Here is a 26,747-nt window from a genome sequence, read left to right on the forward strand (position 1 = left end):
TTTCCATGCAGTCTGGGCAAAAATCTTTCTGGAAATGCATTGTTTTAAGAGCTCAGCTGCCAAAAATCCACTGATGAGGAGCATGCAGGTATTTGAAGCTGCTGGTGAACCTCTTCATGCAGGATGCTCTAGAGCAGAGGTCCCCAACCCTGGTCCTCAAGCCCCACTATCCTGAAGGTCTTAGAGGCTCCCTGCAGCAACACACCTGATCTCCTCACATCTCAGATGACAACAGACACTTGTTAAAAGAAGAGATGCCACACAGCGTTAAACATCACTATTTACAGGTTTTTAGAAATGTTTTGCTGCCATTTAATTCAAAATGAGCAAGTATTTTCCATAAAATAGTAAAATGTCTCAGTTTCTACATTTGGTATCTTGTGTTGAGAATAAAATATGAGATTATTCATTTTCTATACAGCTGTTCCAATTTAGGGTCCGGAAAATATGTGATTATGTTGTTTTTAAATTATTGTATTTGGTTTTTATTTACGTTTTACTCAGTGTTCCATCTTTTTTTTTTTTTTTTTTTTTTTTTTGCTGTTGGGGTATTGAGATCAGTAAATATGTCTGTATCCCACACATGTTTGTTTAATGCTGGGAACTTTTTTGGTTTGATATTTACGTTGATGTTAAAAAGCAGCACTTATGTGCCAGTATGCGGCGCACATCACTACATCCACTTCCACGCCTCTCAGCTCTTTTGTCCAATGAGGAGAGGCCTCGTCGTGACGTTGCAGTCACCTGTGTTGGGCTGATTACGTGTAGCTCACCATAGCTGTAGCAACTAGCTTGTCAGACGAGACCGAGCCACTATGAGGCTTCATTATTTATAGACTGTCACGGTTAGAACTATTCTTTGAATACCAGCGGAGAAACAGAAGAATTTTTAAACACTTGAAAACGCTACGGAAGAATATTTAATCAAAAATAAAATGGTAAGAGGAAGGCGACATCAGTGAACGAGCAAGCTAACGACAGCTAACGTCACCGGGTGGTAATGTTAAGTCTCATTGTTATGACTTGAGATACCTGGGAAAATATTTTTCTGAAAGTTTAATTGTACTTTTATAATTAGATTAACATGTATTAGACACGTGTAGCTTTTGCTTTTCAGTAGTTTGTCAGCTAACGGGTCAACACTATGAATTGTCAGGATAAACTGGAACCCAGCTATGGAATCAAAATAGTCTAAAACTCGGAAATCTTAGCAAAAACATTGATTTACTGGACGGTATACTTATCTTTTGCCCTACTGAATTAGTATGAGGTTTTCTGAGTTTTAAGAAAAGTGCACTTTTGGTTGTGACCCAAGCATTTAAAGGTGCTGTGTAGTTCACACTCACAGGGCTCACTCTCAGAGGCGTTCAAAGACTGTCATCCGATTGGACTTAATAACATCATTGGACAACTGTTGGGGGGAAAAAAGGTCTCCCAGCCCATCGTGGCATGCCGGTTTGACAAAAATAATTTAATATGTTAAAAACGGGCCACAACCAAATTTTGGAAGCAGATGCCAGTAATTTATGTGTCAAAAATTCAAATGGTCACAATTAAATATTTATGGAGGTCAAAATAAGTGGGTATTGATCTTATGGCAACAATTTGGACAAATTGTATACAGATATGCACTGTTGAATAGCAATGTCTGCTTTTAAAAACGTGTCCTTCCTTTCTTTTTATTTTAGATGTAGCAAAATGGAAACAGCACAACAAACCTTGTTGAAGTGGTATGTCATAAGACTGCAACTTTGCTCCAGCCCACAAAACATGGAGCTGTAAAATCCATGTTTCAGGTGGAGGCACTAACTCAACAAACTGCAAACTGCTCTCAAAAAGAGACGCCGAAGGGAAAGATATGTTTGCCAAGTTGAAGAAAAAGATTGCAGAGGAAGCGGCCACAGCACCCCGGACTGGTGTGCGAATACCCCGTACCATTAGCAAGGAATCTATCACCTCAGTGGGGGCAGACTCGGGGGATGACTTTGTAAGTACTCTGACACCATCTCTGGTCTCTAGCCTACTGTTTCAAAATGCCATGGTTTTTGTGCATAACCACCTACAGATTCAATGATTTATTATAGTGCCTTTTCTTTTCCCCATCTTATAAAGCCAACTGGGAAACTGACATTTTAGAAAGCGATAAAGCAAAATAAATAAAACAAGTAAAAAGAAAAAAAAAAAAAAATAATATCTGCAAGTCAGTTCATGTGAAAAATAAAAACGATGAATAGACACTTTTCCATATTCAAGAAGGAATTAAAAATGACTTGTTTCTTGGTTATCCCAGAAAGTAATCAAACCCTTATCTACCTTAAAAATATCTTGCTCAAGTTTAAGCTACCTGTATTTACTTCAAGAAATGCCATAATCATTAGTTCGGGTTAGTAATTGTGACAGGCAAACTTACTGGAACAAGTCCTACTTCATAAAGTCAATTCATTAACGCAAGCTTATATGGGAGATTTAGCAGGCTGAAGGAGAGAAACCGATTGGCCAACATGGAGAATCTATTTTGAGGAGAGACATGGCATAGAATTGCCATTGTTTGCATCTCTATGATGTAGACCTGGGATCACCAACTCTACACCTCTTTAGCCAGTGTCCTGCAGGTCCTTGCTGCAACACACCTTGCTCAAATAATGGGCCGTTAAGAGGCTGGTGCAGACCTTGACATCTAGCGTTTGGGAAACTGTTTAATTTCAACCAGGTGTTTTGAAGCAAGGACACATTGAAAACTTGCAGGAGGTCTGGAGTTGGTGATCCTTGATGTAGACCGATTATATGGAAAGCTTTTGTGCAGCTAACCACATGGTCCCATGAATTGGACCTTGCATATTATTCCTAGCATCAGAATGACTTTTTCTGTTGCACTGCTATTAAATTCGGTCAGCGCAGAGCTCAGTGTTGGATTTAAACAAAGGTTAGGTTTGGTTACAGTGGTGTTGCTGAGTTATCCTGAAGTTCTAGTTTTCCCATGATACAACTCTAGCTGTCCAAGACTGCCAATACATGCAATCAGTGTCACATCCTTCTGCTGGTGATGCTTCAGAAAAGCAGATGATTAATTTTTTTATCTCACTTGTGGATTGTGGAAACAGAATTAAAACACAATAAATCAGCAGTAGTTTTATTTGTAAAACATGATATCTTAATTAAGATTAGAGCAAGTTTTTGGTGGAAAGGCAGTTAAGTCGCTCATAATGTGGTTTTTAATCAGCAAGTTAGATTTTTCTTTTTATTGTACTGTAGCAGAGATGTGAAGGTTACGCATCCTGTTTACTGAAATGTTTTAAATACCATTGTGTCACATTTGTGCTTAAACTCTGGTGATTATTTCTAAATCCAGACAGTCAGGCAGGTCCAGGTAGCAGGGCGTGGGTGTGACTGGTACTCCTTTGGGTGGCATGTTAGTTAGACATTGTATTACCTGGTCTTAAAACTAGTGAGTATAAAATGGAACTCATTTTATTTTTCTACCCATTATTACAGTAGAAACACACTCAGTTAGCAACAGGTGTTTTTGGATTTATGTTTTTTTGTAGTTTAGGACATAAACGTTGTTGTTATAGCTTGTAAGGAGATTTAGCCCTGAAACTTCATTCACTGGGACAAACATGCTGGCCTCGTGTCTGGCTGGGAAAGTCAGACTTCCGAGGACACGGATCGTCTCAGTTGCACTTAGCTAAATAATTGATTGAGAAGCAGAACTTTGGGTTAACATTTCAGATTGTGTTTTTGGTACAGTGAAAATCAAGCTGTCCGACTTGTTAGCATAACGCTAGCACCTTGTTTTTTCTTCCATCTGTTTTATATGCATGTAAATATAACAGATTATACAGAGGATATCAGTACCATGGAATCATTTAAGGTAGTGGTGCAGTCTTATGAAAGTCCATCTTTGAAATTAATTAGCCTTCAGTTTAATGACTGAAAGAAGAGTGATCTATTCCTGCTCTGATGTTAGATATGAAAAGATTTAACTCTCATTTCTGTTTAATTTTCTTGATGATTAAGCCCTAAATTGTGTAAGGTGAAGTGTATATATATTTACACATGTTAATTGACTGCAATAACATTTTTCTTATAAGATGTAAAACAACAAATATTGACCTTTTTAAAGGTAGAACCACATGCATATATTTCTGACCCTACTGCTTAAGTGGAGACTGTAAATGTAAGTTAATGACTTTTATTTATTTTTTGTTTGGTGATGGTCTTTAATTGTGTGTGTGTGTGTGTGTGTGTGTGTGTGTGTGTGTGTGTGTGTGTCTAGGCTTCTGATGGCAGTAGCTCCAGGGACGACTTGCCGGCCCAGCTTCTTAGAAGAAATGAACAGATCCGGAAGTTGGAGGCCAAGCTGTCAGGTAGGATATGTCAGAATAAGGTCAAGCAGCTCTGGAGAAATCGGTTTCTAAAAAAATATGATGTGCCAGCAATGAACAGGCCTGTAGACGGTTTAATAACACGCTTTACGTTACATACTGCCCCTCCAAAAAAAAGTCACAACTTGAATTTGATTAAATTAATAGGCAAGAGCCTCCCATTGGATGATCACTGCAGGAATGATGACCTATCAGCTGTAAGATATTTAACCCCAACTGATGCAGTGGCTAACTTCTCAACCGTGTCAAAAGACACATCCTGGTCATGGAAAAGATGGGTCGAATTACTGAATTCAAGCAAAGAGAATTACGATTGCAGAAACTAATGAAATTGCGTTAAAAACTGTCCAATGTGAAATTAAAAACTGGAAGGAAAGTGTTTCCCACAATCCTTCCATCATCTTCCAGGATGAAATGTGGTAGATTAAAAACTGAAGGTGATTAGCAGTCACTGAAATGTTTGAAATCAAATTATTGAAAAAACCCAAACAAAAAAAGAAAAACAAAAGAACTCACAGCTATGTTTAAAAGTGAAAATAAGAACATTTCCACATGAACAATGTGGAGAGAACTTAAGGGATTGTGCCTGAACAGCTGTGTAGCCATAAGAAAACCACTAATCAGTGAGGCTAGTCAGGGGGGAAAGGCTTCAGTTTGCTAGCGAGCATAAAAATTGGACTCTGGAGCAATGGTAGAAGGTCATATGGTCCGTACGAAAGTTATTTAATGACTTTTTAAAATTTAAAATAAAAGGATTGAAACTGTACGTAGTAATGTACAAGTTTTAATGGAGCGCACACTAGTTTCCTCCTGTGGAAACGTCAACATACACTTGTCCAGGTGAGCGCTGCAGCAGTTCACCTACAGATGATCTTAATGGCTGAGACACAAAAGGACGATCATCCCCAGCCGGTACCAACCCTCCTGTGACCGGTGGTGTGTCTGTGTATTTAGAGCCAGTCAGTATGGACTTCTTAAAAATCATAAACTCCATTAATGCGTGATAAATATAAATGTTGATGTTAATGCGTTGAAGCTTCAATTATGCGTCAACATGCCAAGCCCTATTTTAAACAGTACACAACATGTTAAGGTAAATTATTCATCATTTTTTAAATATATTTATCTACAGTCTACAGTAATGGAAATAAATATCTGACTTTACGCCAGGGTGGATCAGCCGTTTCATTTTCAGTCTAGGTGTGGCGCAGAGGTAAACACTGGCTCTGATGGCAGCTGAAAGGAAAAAAGTCGCTAGATTTGTCCCTAGTCACTTGAAAAAAGTCGCTAGATTTGTCGCTAGTCACTTAAAAAAAGTCGCTAGATTTGTCACTAGTCACTTAAAAAAAGTCACTAGATTTGTCGCTAGTCACTTGAAAAAAGTCGCTAGATTTGTCGCTAGTCACTTAAAAAAAGTCGCTAGATTTGTCGCTAGTCACTTGAAAAAAGTTGCTAGATTTGTCGCTAGTCACTTAAAACAAGTCGCTAGATTTGTCACTAGTCACTTAAAAAAAGTCGCTAGATTTGTCGCTAGTCACTTAAAACAAATCGCTAGATTTGTCACTAGTCACTTAAAAAAAGTCACTAGATTTGTCGCTAGTCACTTAAAACAAGTTGCTAGATTTGTCACTAGTCACTTAAAAAAAGTCGCTAGATTTGTCGCTAGTCACTTAAAGTCGCTAGATTTGTCGCTAGTCACTTAAAAAAAGTCGCTAGATTTGTCGCTAGTCACTTAAAAAAAGTCGCTAGATTTGTCGCTAGTCACTTAAAAAAGTCGCTAGATTTGTCGCTAGTCACTTAAAAAAAGTCGCTAGATTTGTCGCTAGTCACTTAAAAAAAGTCGCTAGATTTGTCGCTAGTCACTTAAAAAAAGTCGTTAGATTTGTCGCTAGTCACTTAAAAAAAGTCACTAGATTTGTCGCTAGTCACTTAAAAAAAGTCGTTAGATTTGTCGCTAGTCACTTAAAAAAAGTCGCTAGATTTGTCGCTAGTCACTTGAAAAAAGTCGCTAGATTTGTCGCTAGTCACTTGAAAAAAGTCGCTAGATTTGTCACTAGTCACTTAAAAAAAGTCGCTAGATTTGTCGCTAGTCACTTAAAAAAGTCGCTAGATTTGTCGCTAGTCACTTAAAAAAAGTCGCTAGATTTGTTGCTAGTCACTTAAAAAAAGTCGCTAGATTTGTCGCTAGTCACTTAAAAAAAGTCGCTAGATTTGTCGCTAGTCACTTAAAAAAAGTCGCTAGATTTGTCGCTAGTCACTTAAAAAAAGTCGTTAGATTTGTCGCTAGTCACTTAAAAAAAGTCACTAGATTTGTCGCTAGTCACTTAAAAAAAGTCGCTAGATTTGTCGCTAGTCACTTAAAAAAAGTCGTTAGATTTGTCGCTAGTCACTTAAAAAAAGTCGCTAGATTTGTCGCTAGTCACTTAAAAAAAGTCGCTAGATTTGTCGCTAGTCACTTAAAAAAAGTCGCTAGATTTGTCGCTAGTCACTTAAAAAAAGTCGCTAGATTTGTCGCTAGTCACTTAAAAAAAGTCGTTAGATTTGTCGCTAGTCACTTAAAAAAAGTCGTTAGATTTGTCGCTAGTCACTTGAAAAAAGTCACTAGATTTGTCGCTAGTCACTTAAAAAAAGTCGCTAGATTTGTCGCTAGTCACTTAAAAAAAGTCGTTAGATTTGTCGCTAGTCACTTAAAAAAAGTCGTTAGATTTGTCGCTAGTCACTTAAAAAAAGTCGCTAGATTTGTCGCTAGTCACTTAAAAAAAGTCGTTAGATTTGTCGCTAGTCACTTGAAAAAAGTCACTAGAATGGTCAGAATGCTCATGAAATATAGCCTAACAGAGGTCTACCAAGTTGGCAACACTGCAAGTTACTGGCTTTTTCCATACTTGCACAGGTGCATGTTGATCAAAAATTAGGTGCACCACTCACAATTTTACATACACAAACTTGCACATGGTGAGACTTTTCTTTTGGACGGGAAGTGTATTTACTTATTAATGGTGTATTAAATGATCAGTGTATAGTTTCCTGCCTGTTTAGTTACCAGCTCTGCATACTGCCATCATAAACGACTCCCTTAAAAGCACAAACAAAAAAAAGTAAAGCAGTTGAAACAAATCCAAAAAACATAATGCCTTCCCCAGAATCTACATTTTCTAAATCTATTTGTTTAACAAGAAGCTGAAATGTTTTGTGAGCCCAGCCTTAGATGAAGTTATTTTTTTCTGAGGAATACTGATCAAATCCTTTTAATCTTCCAGTGCCATGTCGGCTACAGTACACTGAATCTCACCTGTCACTGAGCTCGAGTCTGTGTACGACACAACACACCATCAGCCAGATTGTTTTTATCTTCAGTTCTGTTTCTGTGACTTCATTAGAGGTCGTCAGTCTCAGTATTTATGGGCAAAATTTTATCCTAAAATGACAGCAGCTTATCAGAAATGGCACCCTGAAGCAGTAGCACGCCAAAGTTCAAAATCCAAATTATATTAAATTTGGCATTTCACCTTCAAAGCTCTCTGGATTTACCAGAAGTGGAATTGAACAAACGGTGGGCTCTTCCTGTTTGAACTGAAAGCGCAACAGCTGATTTATCTGTTAACATGTACCCTTCAAACAGCTGTTACATAATCTATTTGATTTTACTTTGGATAATTTGTTGTTTTAATGCCCGTAGGCTGGTTATGTCTTTTCTTTTTTAAATGTGAGAATACTATCCTCCTGAATAGCTCCTCCTTCCTCTGATTGGCTTAAGTCCCCTCTGAAAGGGTTAAAGGTCACACATTCTCATGAAGCCTTTAAACCAGTATGGTTTTCTCAGACAAGAAAATCATTTGTAACTTTACCTTCCATTATTTCTCAACCATATTTTACCTTTTGTTTTCTCCCTCTCCTTTTGTTCATTTCCTCTCCTGCCTGTTTGTCAACCTTCATTGGTGTGCCTCCTTTTTGTGTTGTGTGTATGTGTGTGCGGTTGTATGTTGGTATGTGTGTGTACTGTTGATACCCTCATCCCATCACCCTACTTCCTAACACTAGACTACGCTGAGCAGCTACGAATTATGCAGAAGACCAAGGACAAGCTTGAAATTGCATTAGAAAGGCATCAGGATTGTACGTACCTCCTCTCTCCTCCCAAATAGCTTCCTTTCTCTCACCTGTCTGTCCACTGTGAAACTTTTAACTGCTGATGTTAGAGCTTCAGAGGTTTTCTTTAAAGGCACTGGTTGCTTTTTGTTTAGTTTTTTCTTCCTTTCTTAATCTTAAAATACACTGATTTTTTTGCACGCTTATTTGTCAGCATGTCGATTAAGAGATTTTGATGTCGTCTGTCACTTTCCCTCAGTTTGTCCCACACTTTCACTGCAGTTTATTTCTTACGTATGGCAGCAACTCCCAAAAGAGTGATGTTAATGTAATAAATGGATTGATAAAATTACCACTGCCTACCTTCCTAATCAGCGAGAATGAAAAATAGGACATTTAATGCAGAATAATGGTTGAATTCTGTGGAAAAACTGGTATATGCACCTCCGGTGCCAGGACGTTTTCATCTTTTGTCTGTGTGATGTTACTTTTAGATTTGCTGTTCATGTGTTTGTAGTTCTAAAAAATGAATGGGAGTTTTTTTTTTTTAAACTTTTTTTTTTTGGTTTTTAGGACTTTTTCTCAGCTGATTTTAAATGTCACCATGCACCCTGTCCCTCCACTGTCTGCTTTGTGATGACTTGAGAATGTAATACTCATGTATGGCGCTAAAACACTGACGGCTCATACAGAAAATAAAAATTCACTTTGACAAAATAATATTTGAACTTGAAATGTGAGTTAAAACAGGATAAAATGAATGATGCATTACATAGAAGCTTTATAAAGAGGCAGGTTTTGAGGTTTGTCTTGAAAATATAGGGTGTCGGACCCAAGTGGCAGCTGGTTCCAGAGGAGAGGAGTTTAAAAACTAAAAGCTTCACCTCATGTCAAGATCACTGACAGAAAAATGTCAACATAAAAAACCTGTCAGCCTAACGCTGTTATGAAACATTTTAGATTAAAGTTATTTTCTTATCTTTTTCATTACCCGTGATTCAATACCAATGTTTCTGTTTAAAGTTCAAGTTCATTTTCTCAAAGCCAAGTTTTATTTTCAGCATCAATATCAGCTGTTTTAGTCATTTTCTTGTCACTTGTCATTCTCAGGTTTATTTTTCTTCATCAGATGCAGAACATCTGCTGCCACAAATTTAACCTCATTTCTCACAGTTCTTAATCAAATTTAGGAATGAATAATTATGATCAAATTGCAGTAATTCAGACGACATGAGGGAGCTGCAAACATTCTCCAGTGTTCTTGTAAAACACATTATGTCACAAGAACTGAAAGAAGCTGAATGTCAGAAATCAGGAAGCGGATCCTTTTAACACGTCTCGTTACGCTGCATGAATGGAAAGTGATAAAGCTGCATCCAGTGGACATGATGGGCTGATTGCAGACATTTACATCCTCAGAAGCTGAATCATTTGATTTTAGACATCCCAATAGTTTTGAGTTGTCAAGTTGTCAGGCCCAAAATGTCAGCGTTTGTGTCTAGCTGTTATGGGTTGTTTGAGAGGCTTCAGTGAGGCTAAGAGTTGTAATGAAAACTGCAAGCCAGAGACAGAATGTGACTGGGTTATGTTGCTTTCAGGGCTTTTCTTAGTTTGTTTCATAACTTTAGGTTGGCTTTGCTTTCTTTCCGCACTGTGCTGTTAGCTTTATGTCAGCTGTCATGCATCGCTTGTCTTAGCCTGTTTTTTGCTCCTGGGATGATACACTTAACCCTTTCACGGCTACTAATGACTAATCACTGTGCTGTTTAATATTTCTGGCTTGTGTTGTTTCTATACAAACCTCTGTGAATGGTCTCCTTTCTTTTTTTTCTTCTTCTCTCTCACTTTCACTCCGCAGCGTCCATAAAGAAACTTCAAGAGCAGAATGAGTCTCATCAGGCAAGCAGAGCCAAAATGGCTGAGGGAATGACTTTAGCTTTAGAAAAGAAGGACCAGGTAAATGCCCCATTGTCTAATCGTTTCCTGTAGCGCTGAACTGTGTCTTGTGTATTAACCACTTGATTCTTGTCCTGTAGGAATGGATGGATAAGCTGGCTGGTGTTGAACAGGTAAAGTGTATAAATGTGCCTTTGATGTAGCTGTAAATTGTGCATAATTTAAGAGGATCTTAAAATCTGACTCTTGATTATGTCAAACAATGAAGCAGCAAGTTATCATTGGTTTCCTGTTTATCTTATCTGTTTATTGGTTGAACTAAATTCAGAAGTTTACTGTAAATGAAACACACACAGAAAGACTTCCTGGAAAAAAGAAGTGGCTCCATCTCGCTCTAGTTGAACTCAAGCCTAGTTTGGTTGTGACAAACATTGATTATTTTTTTATAGAAGCACCAGGCGGTGGACAACTTCAAGCAGGTGTTTGGAGTTATTTTAGATGTAGAAAAATTTGGCAAGCGAAAATATTTAAGCAGCTTTTAGTGGCCTGTGATTTCCACAATGTGGTAAACTTCGAACTCATGGCAGGATTTGACAATGAAAGTGGAATCACTTGTAAAGAGTGGAATATTGTAGAATTTGTTCATATGTAGGTGTGATCTGTTTGAGTGAATGCATGTTGACTGCTGCAGCCTCTGTTCTGTGTGGCATCACCTGCACTGATTGGGATCAAACCTCCCCCAGAAGTTCAACAATGGCCAAGATGCCAGAAAAAAATTTGTTTAAAAAATGAAGCTGGTCAGTGCTGCACAGCTCTGGAAAAATTAAATGACTGCATCTGTTTCTAGTGAAGGTTTAGGCTGAGAATATTCTGACAAACAAGGAGAAGTGTGTTTGAGCTGCACCTAGGGGCTGTCCCGGAGAAGATCTGTGGAAAAAATATGATAGTTGTTGTCGAAACTACTGATATGAGAGACTGTGTATTTAAAAAATGAATTAATAATAATAATAAAAAAGATATTTATAGCTGGTTGAGCAGTTGGACCATAGACAGGCTACAGCTCCTCAATGCAGCCAGCCCAGGTTTTACAGTTTGAGACATTTTGCATCACTTTATGGTAAAAACTTTGCTCAAAATCCTGTTGAACAGTATCTGATACTTGTCTTTTGCTCCCCTTATAGATACTAACAGAAACAAACGATTACATTATAATAATTTTGACATATCACATGGTAATAAATGGTAAACATCCCAAAAGGTTTTTATTAATTGTTACTTTTTTTTAAAGGGCCAAATAAAGACCTCATATTAATAAAATGTGACTTTTCGGGTCGGGCCTTAAAGGGTTAAAATAAGAAAATAAATGGGAAAGTAAAGCAGCACTACTGACCTGTTTTGATGGCACAGTAACATTTATTATTCACATTTCTAAACTGTAGCTCACCGAGGCTGAAAAACCACACTTCATAAGTTTTCTTTTCCATCCCAGTGCATCACTTTGTAGCAGCGTTTTGTTTTGACACCATGTCACACACCAGCAACTGGATGTCAACACACTGCATGTTTTAAATGTGCACATGAATGTGCATGTGGCTAATTCACATGAGAGGACATTATTGGAGGAGGAGAGGAATAGAAGGAGAAATTGACGGAGCAAGAGATGAGACAAGAGTCAGCATTGGTCTGGTTTTTACCGGCTGGAGAGAGTTCAGAGAAGAGACGGGATGAAGATGGATGCTGAATTAATCCTTGTTAGGAGGCACCAAAGTGAGAAAATCTGCCAAAGTTCAGTAGTGCTGCTTTACCACACGATTAGAGACATGAGATGCATGATTAGAAAAAAAATGAATTCACATACAGGGTGTGCAGAATTATTAGGCACTTATTTTTGAGGATTAATTTTATTATATAACAACTATGTTTGCAATGAACAAAAAAGACTCAAATATGAAAGCTGAATTTTTTTAGAAGTTGGAGTGGGGCTCTTTTTAGTTTTAGTATCTTAGGAGGATATCTGTGTGTGCAGGTGACTATTGCTGTGCATAATTATTAGGCAACTTAACAAAAACCAAATATATACCCATTTCACTTATTTATTTTCACCAGGGAAACCAATATAACAACTCAAAATTTACAAATATACATTTCTGGCATTCAAAAACAAAACAAAAACAAATCAGTGACCAATATAACCACCTTTCTTTGCGAGGACACTCAAAAGCCTGCCATCCATAGATTCTGTCAGTCTCTTGATCTGTTCACGATCAACATTGCGTGCAGCAGCAACCACAGCCTCCCAGACACTGTTCAGAGAGGTGTACTGTTTTCCCTCCCTGTAGATCTCACATTTGATGAGGGACCACAGGTTCTCTATGGGGTTAAGATCAGGTGAACAAGGAGGCCATGTCATTATTTTTTCTTCTTTTAGACCTTTTCTGGCCAGCCACGCAGTGGAGTACTTGGATGCGTGTGATGGAGCATTGTCCTGCATGAAAATCATGTTTCTCTTGAACGATGCTGACTTCTTCCTGTACCACTGCTTGAAGAAGGTATCTTCCAGAAACTGGCAGTAGGACTGGGAGTTGAGCTTGACTCCATCCTCAACCCGAAAAGGTCCCACAAGCTCATCTTTGATGATACCAGCCCATACCAGTATCCCACCTCCACCTTGCTGGCGTCTGAGTCGGAATGGAGCTCTCTGCCCTGTACTGATCCAGCCACGGGCCCATCCATCCGGCCCATCAAGGCTCACTCTCATTTCATCAGTCCATAAAACCTTAGAAAAATCAGTCTTATGATATTTCTTGGCCCAGTCTTGACGTTTTATCTTGTGTGTCTTGTTCAGTGGTGGTCGTTTTTCAGCCTTCCTTACCTTGGCCATGTCCCTGAGTATTGCACACCTTGTGCTTCTTGGCACTCCAGTGATGTTGCAGCTCTGAAATATGGCAAAACTGGTGGCCAATGGCATCTTGGCAGCTTCACGCTTGATTTTCCTCAGTTCATGTGCAGTTATTTTGCATCTTGTTTTTTCAACACGCTTCTTGCGACCCTGTTGACTATTTTGAATGAAACGCTTGATTGTTCGATGATCACACCTCAAAAGCTTGGCAATTTTAAGAGTGCTGCATCCCTCTGCAAGACATCTCACAAAAGACATATTTTTGACTTTTCAGAGTCCGTCAAATCTTTCTTCTGACCCATTTTGCCAAAGGAATGGAAGTTTCCTAATAATTATGCACACCTGATATAGGGTGTTGATGTCATTAGACCACACCCCTTCTCATTACAGAGATGCACATCACCTGATATGCTTAATTGGTAGTAGGCTTTCAAGCCTGTACCGGTTGGAGTAGAACAACATGCATAAAGAGGATGATGTGATCAAAATACTCATTTGCCTAATAATTCTGCACACACTGTAGTCAAACGTGTAATTTGGGAAAAATAAAGTGTATTCCATAGGTCCCTGAGCTTTGATAGGAGTTTAAATGTGATAGCTTGGGATACCTGGGGAGGAGATGCGTTAACTGATTGAGACGTGGTTCCAGGTTGCACTGTGGGAAGAGGGCAAGAAGGGTAATGTGATGCTTTGCACATTTTTCTGCAGCGAAGCCGTGGGCCATGCCACTCGTGGATGTTAATTTGACATGTACTGCTTACCGAAGCATTGTTGCAGAGCAAGTTTTCCTAACATCAGTGGCCTCTTTCAGCAGGATCATTCGGTCTTGCAGGGAAGCAAAAAGGAAGCATTGTGAATAATTTGATCTGTGTGTATGCATGTAACTGGAATCACTGAGTTAAGTTGTACTTGAATCCTGGCTACTTTTTAACATAGTCCTCCAACCACAAAAATTGTTATAGAATATGAGAGCAGCTTAGCAGACGCACAGTTAAATGTCTACAACAAAATGTCACTGTTAGCCAACACTGCTCTATCAGTTATTGATATTTCTGCTTTAAAAAGCAAAGCCAAAATACAGACATTCCCCTACCCAACCCAACTGGTCTCTAATGCAGGATGGCCGCACATTGTCAGGATGACAACGAAATGCACTCAAAGCTGCTCTGGGGAGTTCAAAACTATATTTTTATTCAGCTTAACGCGTGTACCTTTGTGTTCTTGGAAGTACTTTGCCTGCAATTGTTAAGCTGAGGAAACCAAACTGAGGATGGTTTACATCTATGTCTGCTTTCCTGCATAAGATAAGACTAACTTTATTCATTCAAAAGATATTCTGTGACACCAGCTGCTCCCACACACAATAAAACCTTCACTCAATAAATAAAATTAAAAACACTATTGAGTAAATTTGATTAGAGATAATAAATTCACTATATAGGTTTTTAAATTTACTGCAGTTTATTCCTCATCTTTTCTGTTGCATTGCTGAGTATTTTGCCACTCAAACAGACTTGCACATTTAAAAAAAATCTATTAAAATTATTATTATTTTCTTTTACTCAAAGGGGTTAAAAAGCAGACTTATAAACAATGGTGTGACATAGCTGTTGTGTGTGTTTAGGAAAAGACTGCCCTGTCAGCTCGGCTTGACGACATGATGGAACAAAGCTTAGCACTCTTCCAGAAAAGAGATGACCTGGATGAACTGGAGGGTTTTCAGCAGCAAGAGCTCGCTAAACTTAAACACATGGTGCGTACGTGTGGAGTTTACAAGCCACTTTCTAAAAAGAAAATTTGATATAAACCAGGGAAGTCATTAATGGTCATTTAAAGATCTGTGCTATGAGTTGGCCCAGTCTGAATGCCTCACAGCAGGACCAGAAGGTCTCCAAAAAACAGTGTTTAAAAACTGCTTTTATGTTTGTTTTGTTTTCAAGTAATAGTTGGATTTAGTATTTTCTATGATTCTGATTATTATTCCTTTATGTCTTAACAGTTGCTGAGAAAGGAGGAGCTGCTCAGCCAGCGGGAGCAGGAGCTTCAGCAGAAAGAGGCTGACGTTCAGTCAGCAAAACGAGGGATGTCCGAGGCTCGGGGGAAGCTCCAGGCTCTGCAGCAGCAGCATGACGAGAGCTGCAGACTCAACTCTGAGCTTGAAATAGAGCGGTAAAATGTTTTTAGATTATACCTTTATTATTACTACACTGAAATCTCTGCAAACATCCGTAGAGATGATAGAATCCCCTTTACACTCTGAAGCTAATCCACCTTAAAAATTTAAAGTTATCTCAAGTTTGTATTTGTGCTGAACTGTAAAGATTGTGACAGAAAACTGGAACCAAACAGCCGCTTGTTGGGTTTTTGCAGAGAAGAGTTGCTGTTACTCAGAGAGGAAGCAGACAAGAAGATCAGTGAGCTGGAAGGACGATGCCAGGAGCTGCAGTCCATCATCCAGCAGGTTTCTGAGGACTTCCAGAGGGTCTGTTTTCCATGCAGGCTTTGCAGGTTTCACTGTGCTGCACTCTTGTTTCAATGATCGTTAACTTTGCACGTGGTTTTTCAGTCACAGAGCATGGTGTCAACTTTAGAGAAATCCCTCCATGACTTACAGACTGAACATGACTCCCTGAAGCTGCAACAACAGAAGGTCAGTCCATGACGATATCCTGCAAATAACACTGAAGGACAGTGAACAATGAATGTCTATGTTTAAAAGCCTGTTTTCTCCTGTCTGTCACCAGGCTGCTGTAAACGAGGAGGACAAGGACCGCTTACTGATGGAGCTTCAAAAGAAAGTGTCATCTTTGGAGAGACGACTGCAAGGCAACCTGAGCCAGGATGAACATCTTCAAGAGCTGCTCCAGGAGGTGGATTTCAGTTTTTATAGATAAGACTCTCAGTATAACTTGAACTGCTAAACTTGTTCGTTAGGACACAAAAATCAACAGATGAGCAGCTATTTATCGATGCTGTTGTTACCTTTTCAGAAGTCCAGCCTGGAACTGAGCCTAGAGGAGACCAGGGCAGAGCTGCTGGCTGTTCGGACAAATCACGCTGACACTGTCAGCTCTCTGGAAGCTGAGGTACAGCAGGAAATCCGCTGACGGTGTTTGTTACCACATCAAATCTCCACCATATAAAGACATGCAGTGATACCCAATCCGGATCAGATTCATTTTCAAGTTTGTTTCCACAAATAAGGAATTTGCTGTTATATTTTGATGCCATTTCTATAAAGTGAAGCGACCTGGAAAGATGTACTAAGCCTGTTTGTTCCTTTGGAAGTGGAGCCACATTTGTAAGGAAGATGCATATGTGGGATAAACAGAGTTGAGTATGTGGGATCAGCCCATGAAATCAGATCTCTGCCAATCCCAAACTGCTTATCCTGCGATTGACACAAGTTTGTGATGGTTGCAACCAGCATACCATCATCCCACAACAGCATTTTCTTTACCGATGTGCTACCATTTGTAAAGGAAGATACACAGGCTTTCCAAGATTTACTACTAAAAAGCATTGTTACAACACAGAAAATATCCACCAAACACTCATTTTCCCACTTTTGTGCTAAGTTTACATAAGACATTTAAAAATGCAGCTATAACCAGGATTTGCATCGTATCATCCCTTTGATTTTTAGTGTAAGGTGGCAAAGTAAACATATAAAACAGTTGTTATGTCATTGTTGACAAGGCCTGGTTAATGAAGAGGTAAAAGTGGGAGGAAGATGCGTGGGTTGCTGTTCAAAGTGCCATACCCACCCACACAGTTGAGCTGTTCAGATGAACAAAACAAGTGTACCTTCTGTACTTGTGTGGCTTCATAACCAAATTTCACACCGTTAGTTTTCTCCAGTCAATCTAAGATGAGCTTTCCACAGGAAATGATCTCGTACCTCCAACAGACCAAGTTAGGAAGAGAAAAACAAGAACTGTCTTGATTTCAGAATGGATAATCCCAGCATCTGTCCCTCTGTCTGACCTCAGGTATCCAAGAAGAGCTGTAGTATCACAGAGCTGCAAACTCTTCTTCGACACAAAGATGACTCCTCCAGGGCCTACAGAGAGAGAACAGACACACAGGTAAGCTCTTTCTCACCTGATGCACAGCTGTACGAAGGGATGCATGATGAAGCTCTGATATTTACACCCTTATGGCCTCAAGATTCTCAGATTTTATTCAGATTTTCAGAAAGAAGCACAGGTTCATAATATCATTCATAATATGTTTGTGATATGTCCAACTCTTGGAAAACTCATTTGTTCATAATCTGGATTATTTTCTTATTTCAGATCACCAGCCTGGATCAGCAAGTTCTGGAGGGCAGAGCGAGACTGAAGACTGCAGAGCAGCAGATCACAGAGAAACAGCAGCACATAGAGAAACTGGTACCACCAGAACAGCAAATAATCAATTATCTTTAAAAACACAAACATCCCTGATATCCCCCAACGTAGCAGGCAGACTAAATAACTAACATAACTAAATACATGTTTGATTGCAGGATATTTGAAGTCTTTGCTTGAATGATCTAAAACTTTTTTTAAGTTAGAAGTCTAGATGAAATAGAAAATACAGAACTCATTTGCATGTTATCTAACCAGTTTTCATGATTTGGGCTTTGCATGCAGATGTGAAATGAAAGAACTGAGATGCAACTTGAGCAGACTTTTGGGTTTAATTACACACCCACTCACCCAGCCACCCACCACCGCTCCCCAGTCTGATCTGATTTGTTTCATCTGTCCAAAGAACGCTCCAGAACCGGGCTGGCTTTTTAAGATGTTTTTTTTTTGACAAAGTCTAATCTGGCCTTTCTGTTCTGAGGCTGATTAAAGGTTTGCACCTTGTGGTGAACCCTCTGTATTTTCTTTCATGAAGTCTTTTCTTCATGGACTTAGATATTGACACACCTACTTCCTGGAGAGGAAGGGTTTTTTCTTCACCATGGAAAGCTGGGAGTCTGCACTTCAAGCCCATAATAATTATAAAACAGTATCTTAATTATGTTTAGCTAAACAGTTAAAGTAATAAAATTTGTGTCAGTGTCCAAATATTTATGGAGCTGACTGTGACTTGTGGTAAGTTTTGCTGTGGGATAAAGTCAGGTTAACAATGACTAACATGGGCAATACTTGAATTGCAAATACACCCATTTTATCCAAAGGGGCTCCATCAGGCCTGGTTCCGGAGCCAGTTTTAAGTTAGGAGAGCCATTACAGAGCCCCATCGGGGCAGGGAGGCAGTTAGTTTTCACAGAAACAATAGCAGAGGAGTATTTATCTCGTTTTTCCAGCAAACTGATGTCTTTTCACCAGTTTACTTTTAAAAAGCAGTTGTTTGCAAACGCTGTCGACCATGTTTCCAGACACTTACTGGTTTTTGTAAATGGTTATACAGATGTGATTTACAACACTTTGTCAAGCAGGAGCCTGGTGAATATATTAGATGCTCAGCAAAGTAAATGAGCTATAACTACAAACAATTTTAAATAATGCATCTGCAGTGTTGAGCTTTGTGGGTCCGAGTTCATTGACATGATTGGGGCTATGAAACATTAAACGGCAGGTAAATGAGTGTAGTCCATGGTTTCTGTCGGCTCAGCACCATCACTAAATGAAGAATTTACCATACGTAACATCTCACAGAGACTCTGAAACTGCAGCAATAAGAGAAGAAAGTGATCAGTTTTATTGTCTGTAAGGAAGCAGGGAGCTCGCTCTCTGTGAGGAAACTCTGGTCCAACACAGCCTCAGGATACAGTATAATCCCGTCCCTTCATGCTGTTGTAATTATAAGTTGGTCCCCTCAGAAGCAGTGACCACTTGTAGCTCTCAGAGCACTGGATTATTCAATTGGCTCATTTTAGAGCTTGTAGTCGGTTGTAGAAGTTGTAGTTGTAGCTTCTTTTGGTCTAAAATGGAAAAAAGGTTCACAGCCTTTGAAAACACAATTTATAGAAAGATTCTGGATTTTTATTAAATACCCAACATTGTCTGTGTTTCCTCAAACCTTTTCTGATGAAACCCGTCATTTCCTTCCATGTAAAACTGCGTGAAAGCATTTCCGTACACATTAAATGACTCGTGTGCTTTGTTCAGCAGGGGGAGTGGAGTGCAGAAAAGGCCTTTCTGGATCAGCAGTTGTGTTTGTTGGAGCAGCAGAGTCAGGAAAAAACTAGCCGACTGGAGGAAAGCATCGCCTCTTTGCAGACGGACAAACAAAAGCTTGTGGACACGGTGGTATGTTCACAGCTTTGACTTTTCACTTATCTTTACTTTTCCTTTTGTCTTGGTAACATGAGGATGCTGCCTGGAACTATGATGAATGGAGCATCGCTGGTAAAACTGTTAGACTGAATCTGTCATTCGATAAGTAAAGGACAAACAACTAACATAACTTAGTAGTTGAAATATTAATGTAACTATATTTATTATAGGGTGATGGAATTGTTAACAGATATTTTTATGCGGTCTCTGTGTCTGTATGGCAGGCTGATCTGGAAAAGCAGCTAGTCGAGGCAAACTCTAATCTGAAGCAGAGGACAGAAGAACTGGAGCTTTGCAAGGTAAAAGCTACGACACTATGAAAGAAAATGCTTATATTTAAAATTGATTGACAAACCATGAAAATCTATTTTCCGAGGCCAAAGCGCCTGACTTTACATCATTTAGAATAGGTTTATTATAAGTCTAAAATCTCATTAGTGATAAGGGAATGCTTTTGGACCCTGCTGAGATGTTTCCAGTAGTAAAATCTGATTGTCGTCCTCACTTTGTTTGTCGTTTATGTGTTCCCCCTCAGGCGGAGCTGAACAGCCGGCAGACGGTGAGCACAGAAATCGCCAAAGCTCTGGAAGAAACCAGGCGGCAGAAGGAAGAGCTGCAGACTCAGGTGTGTATCAGAAAAGTGTTCATGCAGCTTCCCAACACTCTCGTACATCGTGTATGTCAGTGGTATTGCTTGCAGATTATAAGAGCTGAATGCTGTTCTGTAAGAGTGTGTATTATGTAATAAAAGTTTTTGTCTGTGGTTGTTTTCAGGTAGGAGAGGTCACCACAGCTCTACAGAATTCACAGCAGGAACTATCTTCTGTCAGTGAGAAGCTAACTTTGAGAGAGGAGGATGTCAAAACACTCCAGAATGGTACAAACACACTAGTTGTCCTCATATTTGAGGTTTTTGTGCTTTTCGTTACTGCAAATGATAAAATTTAGAAAAATGCAAGAGGTTGGTAAGGGTTGGGGGTGTTGATGGTGAGCAGGGGCTGGGTTGTGAATGCACAAGACAGAATTTATTCAGTGATGTAGTCGGCTCAGTCGGCATTTGAGAGACAAAGCTCCGTACATTTACTTGTTTTCACTGCTTCACATTTACTGTAACAGCAGCATGTTGCTGATAACTGGACAAGGTTGACACTCGGCGTCCTTCTAAGGGAAACTCAAGTGGTCAGTTTTACAGGCAGCCGCCAAAGAGACAGAAATGAACGCATGTCATTCTATATTTGTGATATCGGTATAATAAATGCATAATATTGCACTCTGAAAATTAGCAATGGGAGCAACATTACAACACTTGCATCAACTCCAGGTTTGTCAGCGTACATACTCTGGACAGTTGGAGAAATCTAAGGGCACTAAACTTCTGCACTGTAATGTTAGCGTTAGCATTCATGAAGAACAGGCTACATTATGTTGCAGAATTACAGAGTATGATGAGTGTGAAGGTCTGGAGGGTTTTGAACAGCAGAAGCCGAAGACAGCTGGCGGATAAAAGCCAATCTCAACCTCCTCAACGTTGGAAAATTCTACATTTTTGCTATAATCCTGAGACCACCCTGCCATCTACAAACACTGCCTTATGAGGATCGTGTGGTCTGGTGTTACAAGTAGTACAAATCTGGACTGTCGTAGCAAAATACTGAGAAAAACGTAGACAGTAACAGCCTGAAAACTTTCTCAGCCTGTAAGGTGATGGTCTTTCCTCCTTTCATCTGGAGGGGAGGAAGTGTGTGAATTTTTTTTTTCACATGAGAAGAGAGTCCCAAACGGTCACCTCTACATTAGGTTTAAGGGTTATAAAATTAAACCTGGTTTGACGTGGGGGCGTTTTGAGCCATTTTTAAAGCCACAAAATGTAAAAGAAAATATATTTTTATATCATATTTTCATATTATAATCATACAATGTTATTTACAGATGAAAAAATCTTAGACTTGTCAGATGTCCAGAAAGAAAAATAAAATAAAAGTGTAGCTTTACTGATCTTATCCACTTAATCTACAATTTTCAACTTAAAGTCCATATGTGTGTGTTTGTGGATCAGAGGTGCAGAGTCGGCAGGAGTCGCTGGTGCAGCTGCAGGAGGAGACCAAGCAGCTGCAGGCTGAGCTGCAGCAGATGGAGCTGGACAAAGACTCCCAGCTGACGAGCCTGAAGGAGGAGCTGCTGGGCCAGACCCAACAACTGGACAGCTGCCAGGCGCGGGTCAGCACACACACTCAAAAACCTTCGCATCTAGCAGCTGTTGTCTCATTTGAAATGTGAGGTGTAAAGGGAAAAAAAGTGACACTAACACCATCTTTCAATGTTGGTGACTTGAACTGACTCAGGAAGTGAATGAAGAAGAAACTCCAAACATTAATGTTGACTTGTTTTTCAACTCATCTTAAACTTAATTGTTTGAGACTATTCAGAGCCACTGTTTTTAATCAGAAAACAAAGGAAATGCTAAGGAAGTGAGTGCTGTTTTGTCTGTATTGTCCAGATTTCATATCTGGAGGTGGAGGTGGAGACCCTGACCGAACAGCTTCAGAGCCCTGAGGTGTGTGAAGAGGACCAGAACGGCAGTGTGACTGTGGACGACTTGGATCACATCCAGAAGGTCAACAGAGAGCTGGAGCAGCAGCTCAGTGACAAGAACAGGGTCAGACACATTTTTTTTATATAAAATCCATACTCTGTTGCTATAAACATTTAGATTAATTAAATATCCCACTTATAAAACTTTAACAGACCATCAAGCAGCTGCAGCAGAGACTGGCAGAGTTAAAGAGGACTCTGCAGAAAGAACTGGTAAGACTGTTGGTGTAGGAATGTGTCTGTACTCTGAAGACTAAAAATCAGGATTTATGTCAACTTGGACTCGATTTTCCAGGTTTTAGTACTCTTTTTGCTCACTGAGTGTAAATGCAGATAAACATGTCTGTCCATCTCTGTGAACAAAGAAACTAAAGCCTGAGCCAGAAGTTGAAGGGAAGGAGAAGATGCCAGAGAGTCGAGCAGAAAAACAAGAGAGGGTTTTTCCAGACCCACCACCTGCATTTTCTCCGAGCCCCCCGACCTCTAACACCACCGTGACCAACACCTCAGACCTCAACGACTCACGAGAAATCAACTTTGAGTATCTCAAGCACGTTGTCCTCAAGTTCATGTCATCCAGAGAAGCAGAGGTGAGTTGTAGCCAGTTCTGTGTGTCTGGCAAGCGGCAACCTCCGCCTGTAAAGTGTGAAGCCTATGCAGAAGTGCAAAATATTGCAGTTCTCCCCTCATCCGCTAGGGGCTGGCTCCAAAACAGAGCAAATCCCCATAGACGTAACATAGATGTTAAAAAGACCAACTTCACAGCAGAAATAAATATGTTTTAAGCCTGGTACAAAAATCCATTTTAAGATTATTAGGGCATACTTACCTTCATGACAGCTGTAAGGGGGTGATTTTTTTTCTAACTCATCCGTTTGGATGTTATTTAATCTTGAAATTCTGCATAATTAGGGGCGTGTCCTTTTTATTTGATCCAATATCAACGGAAAGAAGGGGGAGTGCAGCACAAATGTGGTTTTTAGCCGGCTAACAGCGCGCCTTAGCTTTAGCCCGCCTACCTTCATTAGCTGGTTAGCTACCGTTAGCTCCGGGTTAGCTCTTAGCTGCAGGCAGCTCAGAGTTTGATGGTTGTCAATCATCTTCCCCCACCTACACAGTCCCCCTCTCAGCTCCACCTCTTTGCCCATTTTTTGATTTTTCCGGTAGTAATGACACGCGTGATGCTACCAAGATGGCGATGGGGGGAAGCTTCACTTTTGCTCTTCAGAAACCTACATGTGACGTCACAGAGGCTCCATCCATCTTTTATATATAGTGGTATATGGTGTCTGGTATGTGTTGACTACTGTCGTCCACCATAGGACTCGGACCTTTAGCTGCTCTGGCCTCTGGCCTCCGGTATAATTACATCTCTACCACCCACCTTTAAACAGTGACTCAGAACACACCTGTTCAGACTGGCTTACCCCTCATGAAACAGTTTTTACTGTAATTCTATTTGTTTCATTATTGTCATTGTTTGTGTTCTTGTTTTCATAAAGTGACCTTGGAAGTTTTTTAAGTATAAATATGACACTAATAATAATTATTATTACTACATGACAGATGCTGACTGTGTGTGGTCTTGCTCTGACAGGCTTATCAGCTGATACGAGCTGTATCTGTGCTGCTGAACTTCACTCGAGAAGAAGAAGACATGCTGAAGCAAACTCTGGAGTACAAGGCAAGTCTTGATTCAGTAGTCTGTTCGCTGAAGGCACACTTATTGGATCGATTTGGGGGGGGTTCTTAAGCAGTCTTTTTTTTCTTGAACAGGGTCAGTTTTATCCTGTCTTATCACACTCCTCAAATCAGTCCCATATAATTTAAATATTGATTGAAAAGCCTCAAACTACAGCAGAGGAACTGATGACTTTAACTGCCACTGATACGGTTTTAATTATGATTCATGAAGTAGCAGCCAATAAGCTAAACTTATTTCTTTGTCAAACAACACTTGTACACCGTGTATGCGGTAGTGCTAGCGGGAAGGCGGGGCTCGCCATGGTTGTTGTCATGTTGAGAATCTTTTTAATTGTTGCTCAACTCAACAACTTATACCTTTTTAATAACCTATCACACGACGGATTTCAGCTATTTCACTTTAAATCCTGTTGAACTATGAAATGGCTAAATTATCGGTGGTTTAAATTTATTGCTATAATGTACTTTGTAGTTGTATTTTCTTTTTCTTGACCAGGTCACCCTTGCAAAAGAGATCTCAATGGAATTTTAATGTAGTGAAATTAAAGTTTGATAAAAATAATAGAATAATAAGACTGTGCTGGCAGATGCAAGTCCATGCAGATGCCTGGGCTGGCTTAGTAACAAAGAAAACCCCGGCTCTAAATGTGCAGAAGGAAAAATACAAGAGGCACATCTTGTATTTTTTCAGTTGCCAGTGACGGACACACAAACACACGCAGTCATCTTCAAAGTCACAAAACCTTTTAAAACCCATGTTTAATCTTTTTCCTGCTCTACTAATTCACACCTTTCACAGACTAAAATGCTTATGAGAAAAAATCTTGACCGCAAAGAAGATGGCATATAAAAGGTCAGATTGAGGAGACTCAGTGGAACTGGGTGCAGACTGGTTGTTTTTTTATCTCGACTAATGACTGGTGTGTTTTTGTCTGCTAGATGTCCTGGTTTGGTTCCAAGCCGTCACCAAAGGGTATCATTCGGCCTTCAATCTCAGGCGCTTCAACTCAGTGGAGCTGATGAGCGGCAGAAGTAGCTGTTAGGATGGAGGAAAAGCAGGAAATAAAGGATTACTTTCTGGAGGAGGAAGTCCTTCCTTTGATCACCGAGAAGCTTTAAACTTTGAGCAGCCTCCTACATCTTTTCTCCTCTCTGTGGGAGGGACAGTTGTTTTGTGCTGTGTGGGGGGAATAATAAAAGGGGTTTCAGAATATCTTGAAGGGATAAAGGCATATCCATAAACATTTTTACATTAACTGATGCAGGCGTCTAATTTTACTTCACTTATATGACATAAAGCTGATGTTTTCATCTCCAAGAAAACAGCAAAAAATGACGAATAAACAGCCTGCCTTACTGTTATTTAAGGACTGTCTCATTTTGTGCCCTCTTTCTGTCGGTACAAGCATTAACATGACCCGATTGTGCTCACTGGACAGATGCTACTGCTTCTGAGTGCTTAAGGACCTGACGGCTTGTTTCCTGGATATTCTCTTAATCATCACTGAGGGCTCTTTTATGCAAATGTTTCATTGTTAAAATCTGCACAGGATACTGAAGCCGTCTTTGCTTCAGTATCACTAAGTTTGACAGTACCTGTCAAATATTGATAATTTACTTTGGTTTCAAAGGACCCAGTTTGTTTATGTAAAGTACATCAATTCAAGACAGGCTATTTTAAATGAAAAATAATAACTGCAATCCTTAAACAGTCAAGAGAGTCTTTGTTCATAATTATGTACAATTTGACTGGAAGAATTTTGACTCATGAAGTGTTTTGAGCACATTGTGAGAAAATTGGAAAAGCTCAGCCAAACAAAAGTTAATTTGTGGATGCACTTCATTAACAACATTTTGGCCCTTTTGTACTTTAATATTTTTACAGCCACTCTGTACAGTTTACAGATGCCTTGGTGATCTAAAACCAGATTTACTCTAATCAAAAATTACTTTTTAAATTGGCAAATTAGTGTCTAACATATATGAAAAGCTTGTTTCTAGGCCACAGTGCTGTTTCTCCAGGAGTTGGCCCTTTAATCAGATATTTTTCTTAAAGTCTATTTCACCTGATTGGGCAAACTATCATCTAAGTATTGCACCAACCACCTATCACATGTCTCAATTTGGCTCGGATGTACTGCCTATAAGTATTACTTTAGGGCAAGAAAATGCAAAATGTACCTGTTGACTGTTTTAGGTCCTTTAGTGATGGTGCAAATGACAGGAAACTTGATCAATTATATCTACTGTATGTGATGAAATATGTGAATGCTATGTACATAATGACTGGAGACATGTCCTACCTATACTTGCCTTTGCTAATGTAAATTAAATTACATTCCACGTGTCTATTTATATAGAGAAATATGTAAATACTGTATGCATTGAGAACTTTATAAGTCAGTGGATGTAAATAGTTTTGTGAGGAATTTGCAGTATCTCAATCTCTAATTATTGACTAGAACACAGGCATGTCTCTGCCTCAGCTTCCTCTGTCCCACTGCCTTATTGTGGTCCTCAAGCTTTGAGTGTGATATCACCCCATGTGACATGTTGGTTTTATCAGTGTTTTTGTTTTCTGCCATTTTAAGTTGGCTTTGTGTGTGTCCTTCTGTATATACTGGTATACAGGAGAAAATGGTTGAATGCAGGCCTATCATCTTGTATTACGACAAAAAAAAAAGGTAGCAGGCTGATGTCTCTACATGGGCTCCAGGGGCTAATAAGGTATCCTTGCAGAAATCAAAATGGTGGAAGAATTTTGTAACCTCATTAATTTGGCTGTGTTAAATCCTTTGACACTACTGCACAATCACCACAGCTTTTTCTTTTTTTTAATGATTACTGTAAGTTCAGTGCTTTCCATTTACACCTTTTATTACAAATAAAACCAGAATCACAAAATTA

At 39.4% G+C, this 26,747-nt stretch overlaps 1 protein-coding gene across 3 annotated transcripts; it reads left to right on the plus strand.

Moving 5' to 3' along the window:
- The first annotated feature begins 743 nt into the window (after window positions 1-743).
- On the plus strand, window positions 744-26,747 carry golga1 (golgin A1). 3 transcript variants are annotated; one of them, XM_041999645.1, is made up of 24 exons: window positions 745-938; window positions 1,689-1,987; window positions 4,277-4,367; window positions 8,427-8,501; window positions 10,333-10,430; window positions 10,511-10,543; window positions 14,894-15,022; window positions 15,269-15,438; window positions 15,640-15,751; window positions 15,836-15,919; window positions 16,014-16,139; window positions 16,260-16,355; window positions 17,262-17,357; window positions 17,568-17,663; window positions 19,377-19,517; window positions 19,769-19,843; window positions 20,080-20,169; window positions 20,319-20,421; window positions 21,601-21,761; window positions 22,042-22,200; window positions 22,290-22,349; window positions 22,502-22,726; window positions 23,734-23,820; window positions 24,780-26,747. In XM_041999645.1, exons 2-24 carry the CDS (start codon window positions 1,859-1,861, stop codon window positions 24,858-24,860), a joined length of 2,517 nt encoding a protein of 838 aa, XP_041855579.1. In that variant the 5' UTR covers window positions 745-938; window positions 1,689-1,858; the 3' UTR covers window positions 24,861-26,747. The 3 variants fall into 3 exon arrangements, with proteins under 3 accessions (XP_041855580.1, XP_041855579.1, XP_041855581.1); XM_041999646.1 differs by lacking the exon at window positions 8,427-8,501 and having other exon boundaries at window positions 744-938; XM_041999647.1 differs by lacking the exon at window positions 14,894-15,022.

The sequence above is a fragment of the Melanotaenia boesemani genome, chromosome 11 (genome assembly GCF_017639745.1).
Source record: "Melanotaenia boesemani isolate fMelBoe1 chromosome 11, fMelBoe1.pri, whole genome shotgun sequence".
NCBI lineage: Eukaryota > Metazoa > Chordata > Actinopteri > Atheriniformes > Melanotaeniidae > Melanotaenia > Melanotaenia boesemani.

Bases quoted from the DNA above. Each gene is read 5' to 3' on its own strand.
- golga1 (XM_041999645.1), top strand. From the start codon at position 1,859: ATGTTTGCCAAGTTGAAGAAAAAGATTGCAGAGGAAGCGGCCACAGCA. The intron at 10,544-14,893 runs GTAAAGTGTATA...GTGTGTGTTTAG, and splicing joins AGCTGGCTGGTGTTGAACAG to GAAAAGACTGCCCTGTCAGC. The intron at 16,140-16,259 runs GTGGATTTCAGT...TTACCTTTTCAG, and splicing joins TTCAAGAGCTGCTCCAGGAG to AAGTCCAGCCTGGAACTGAG.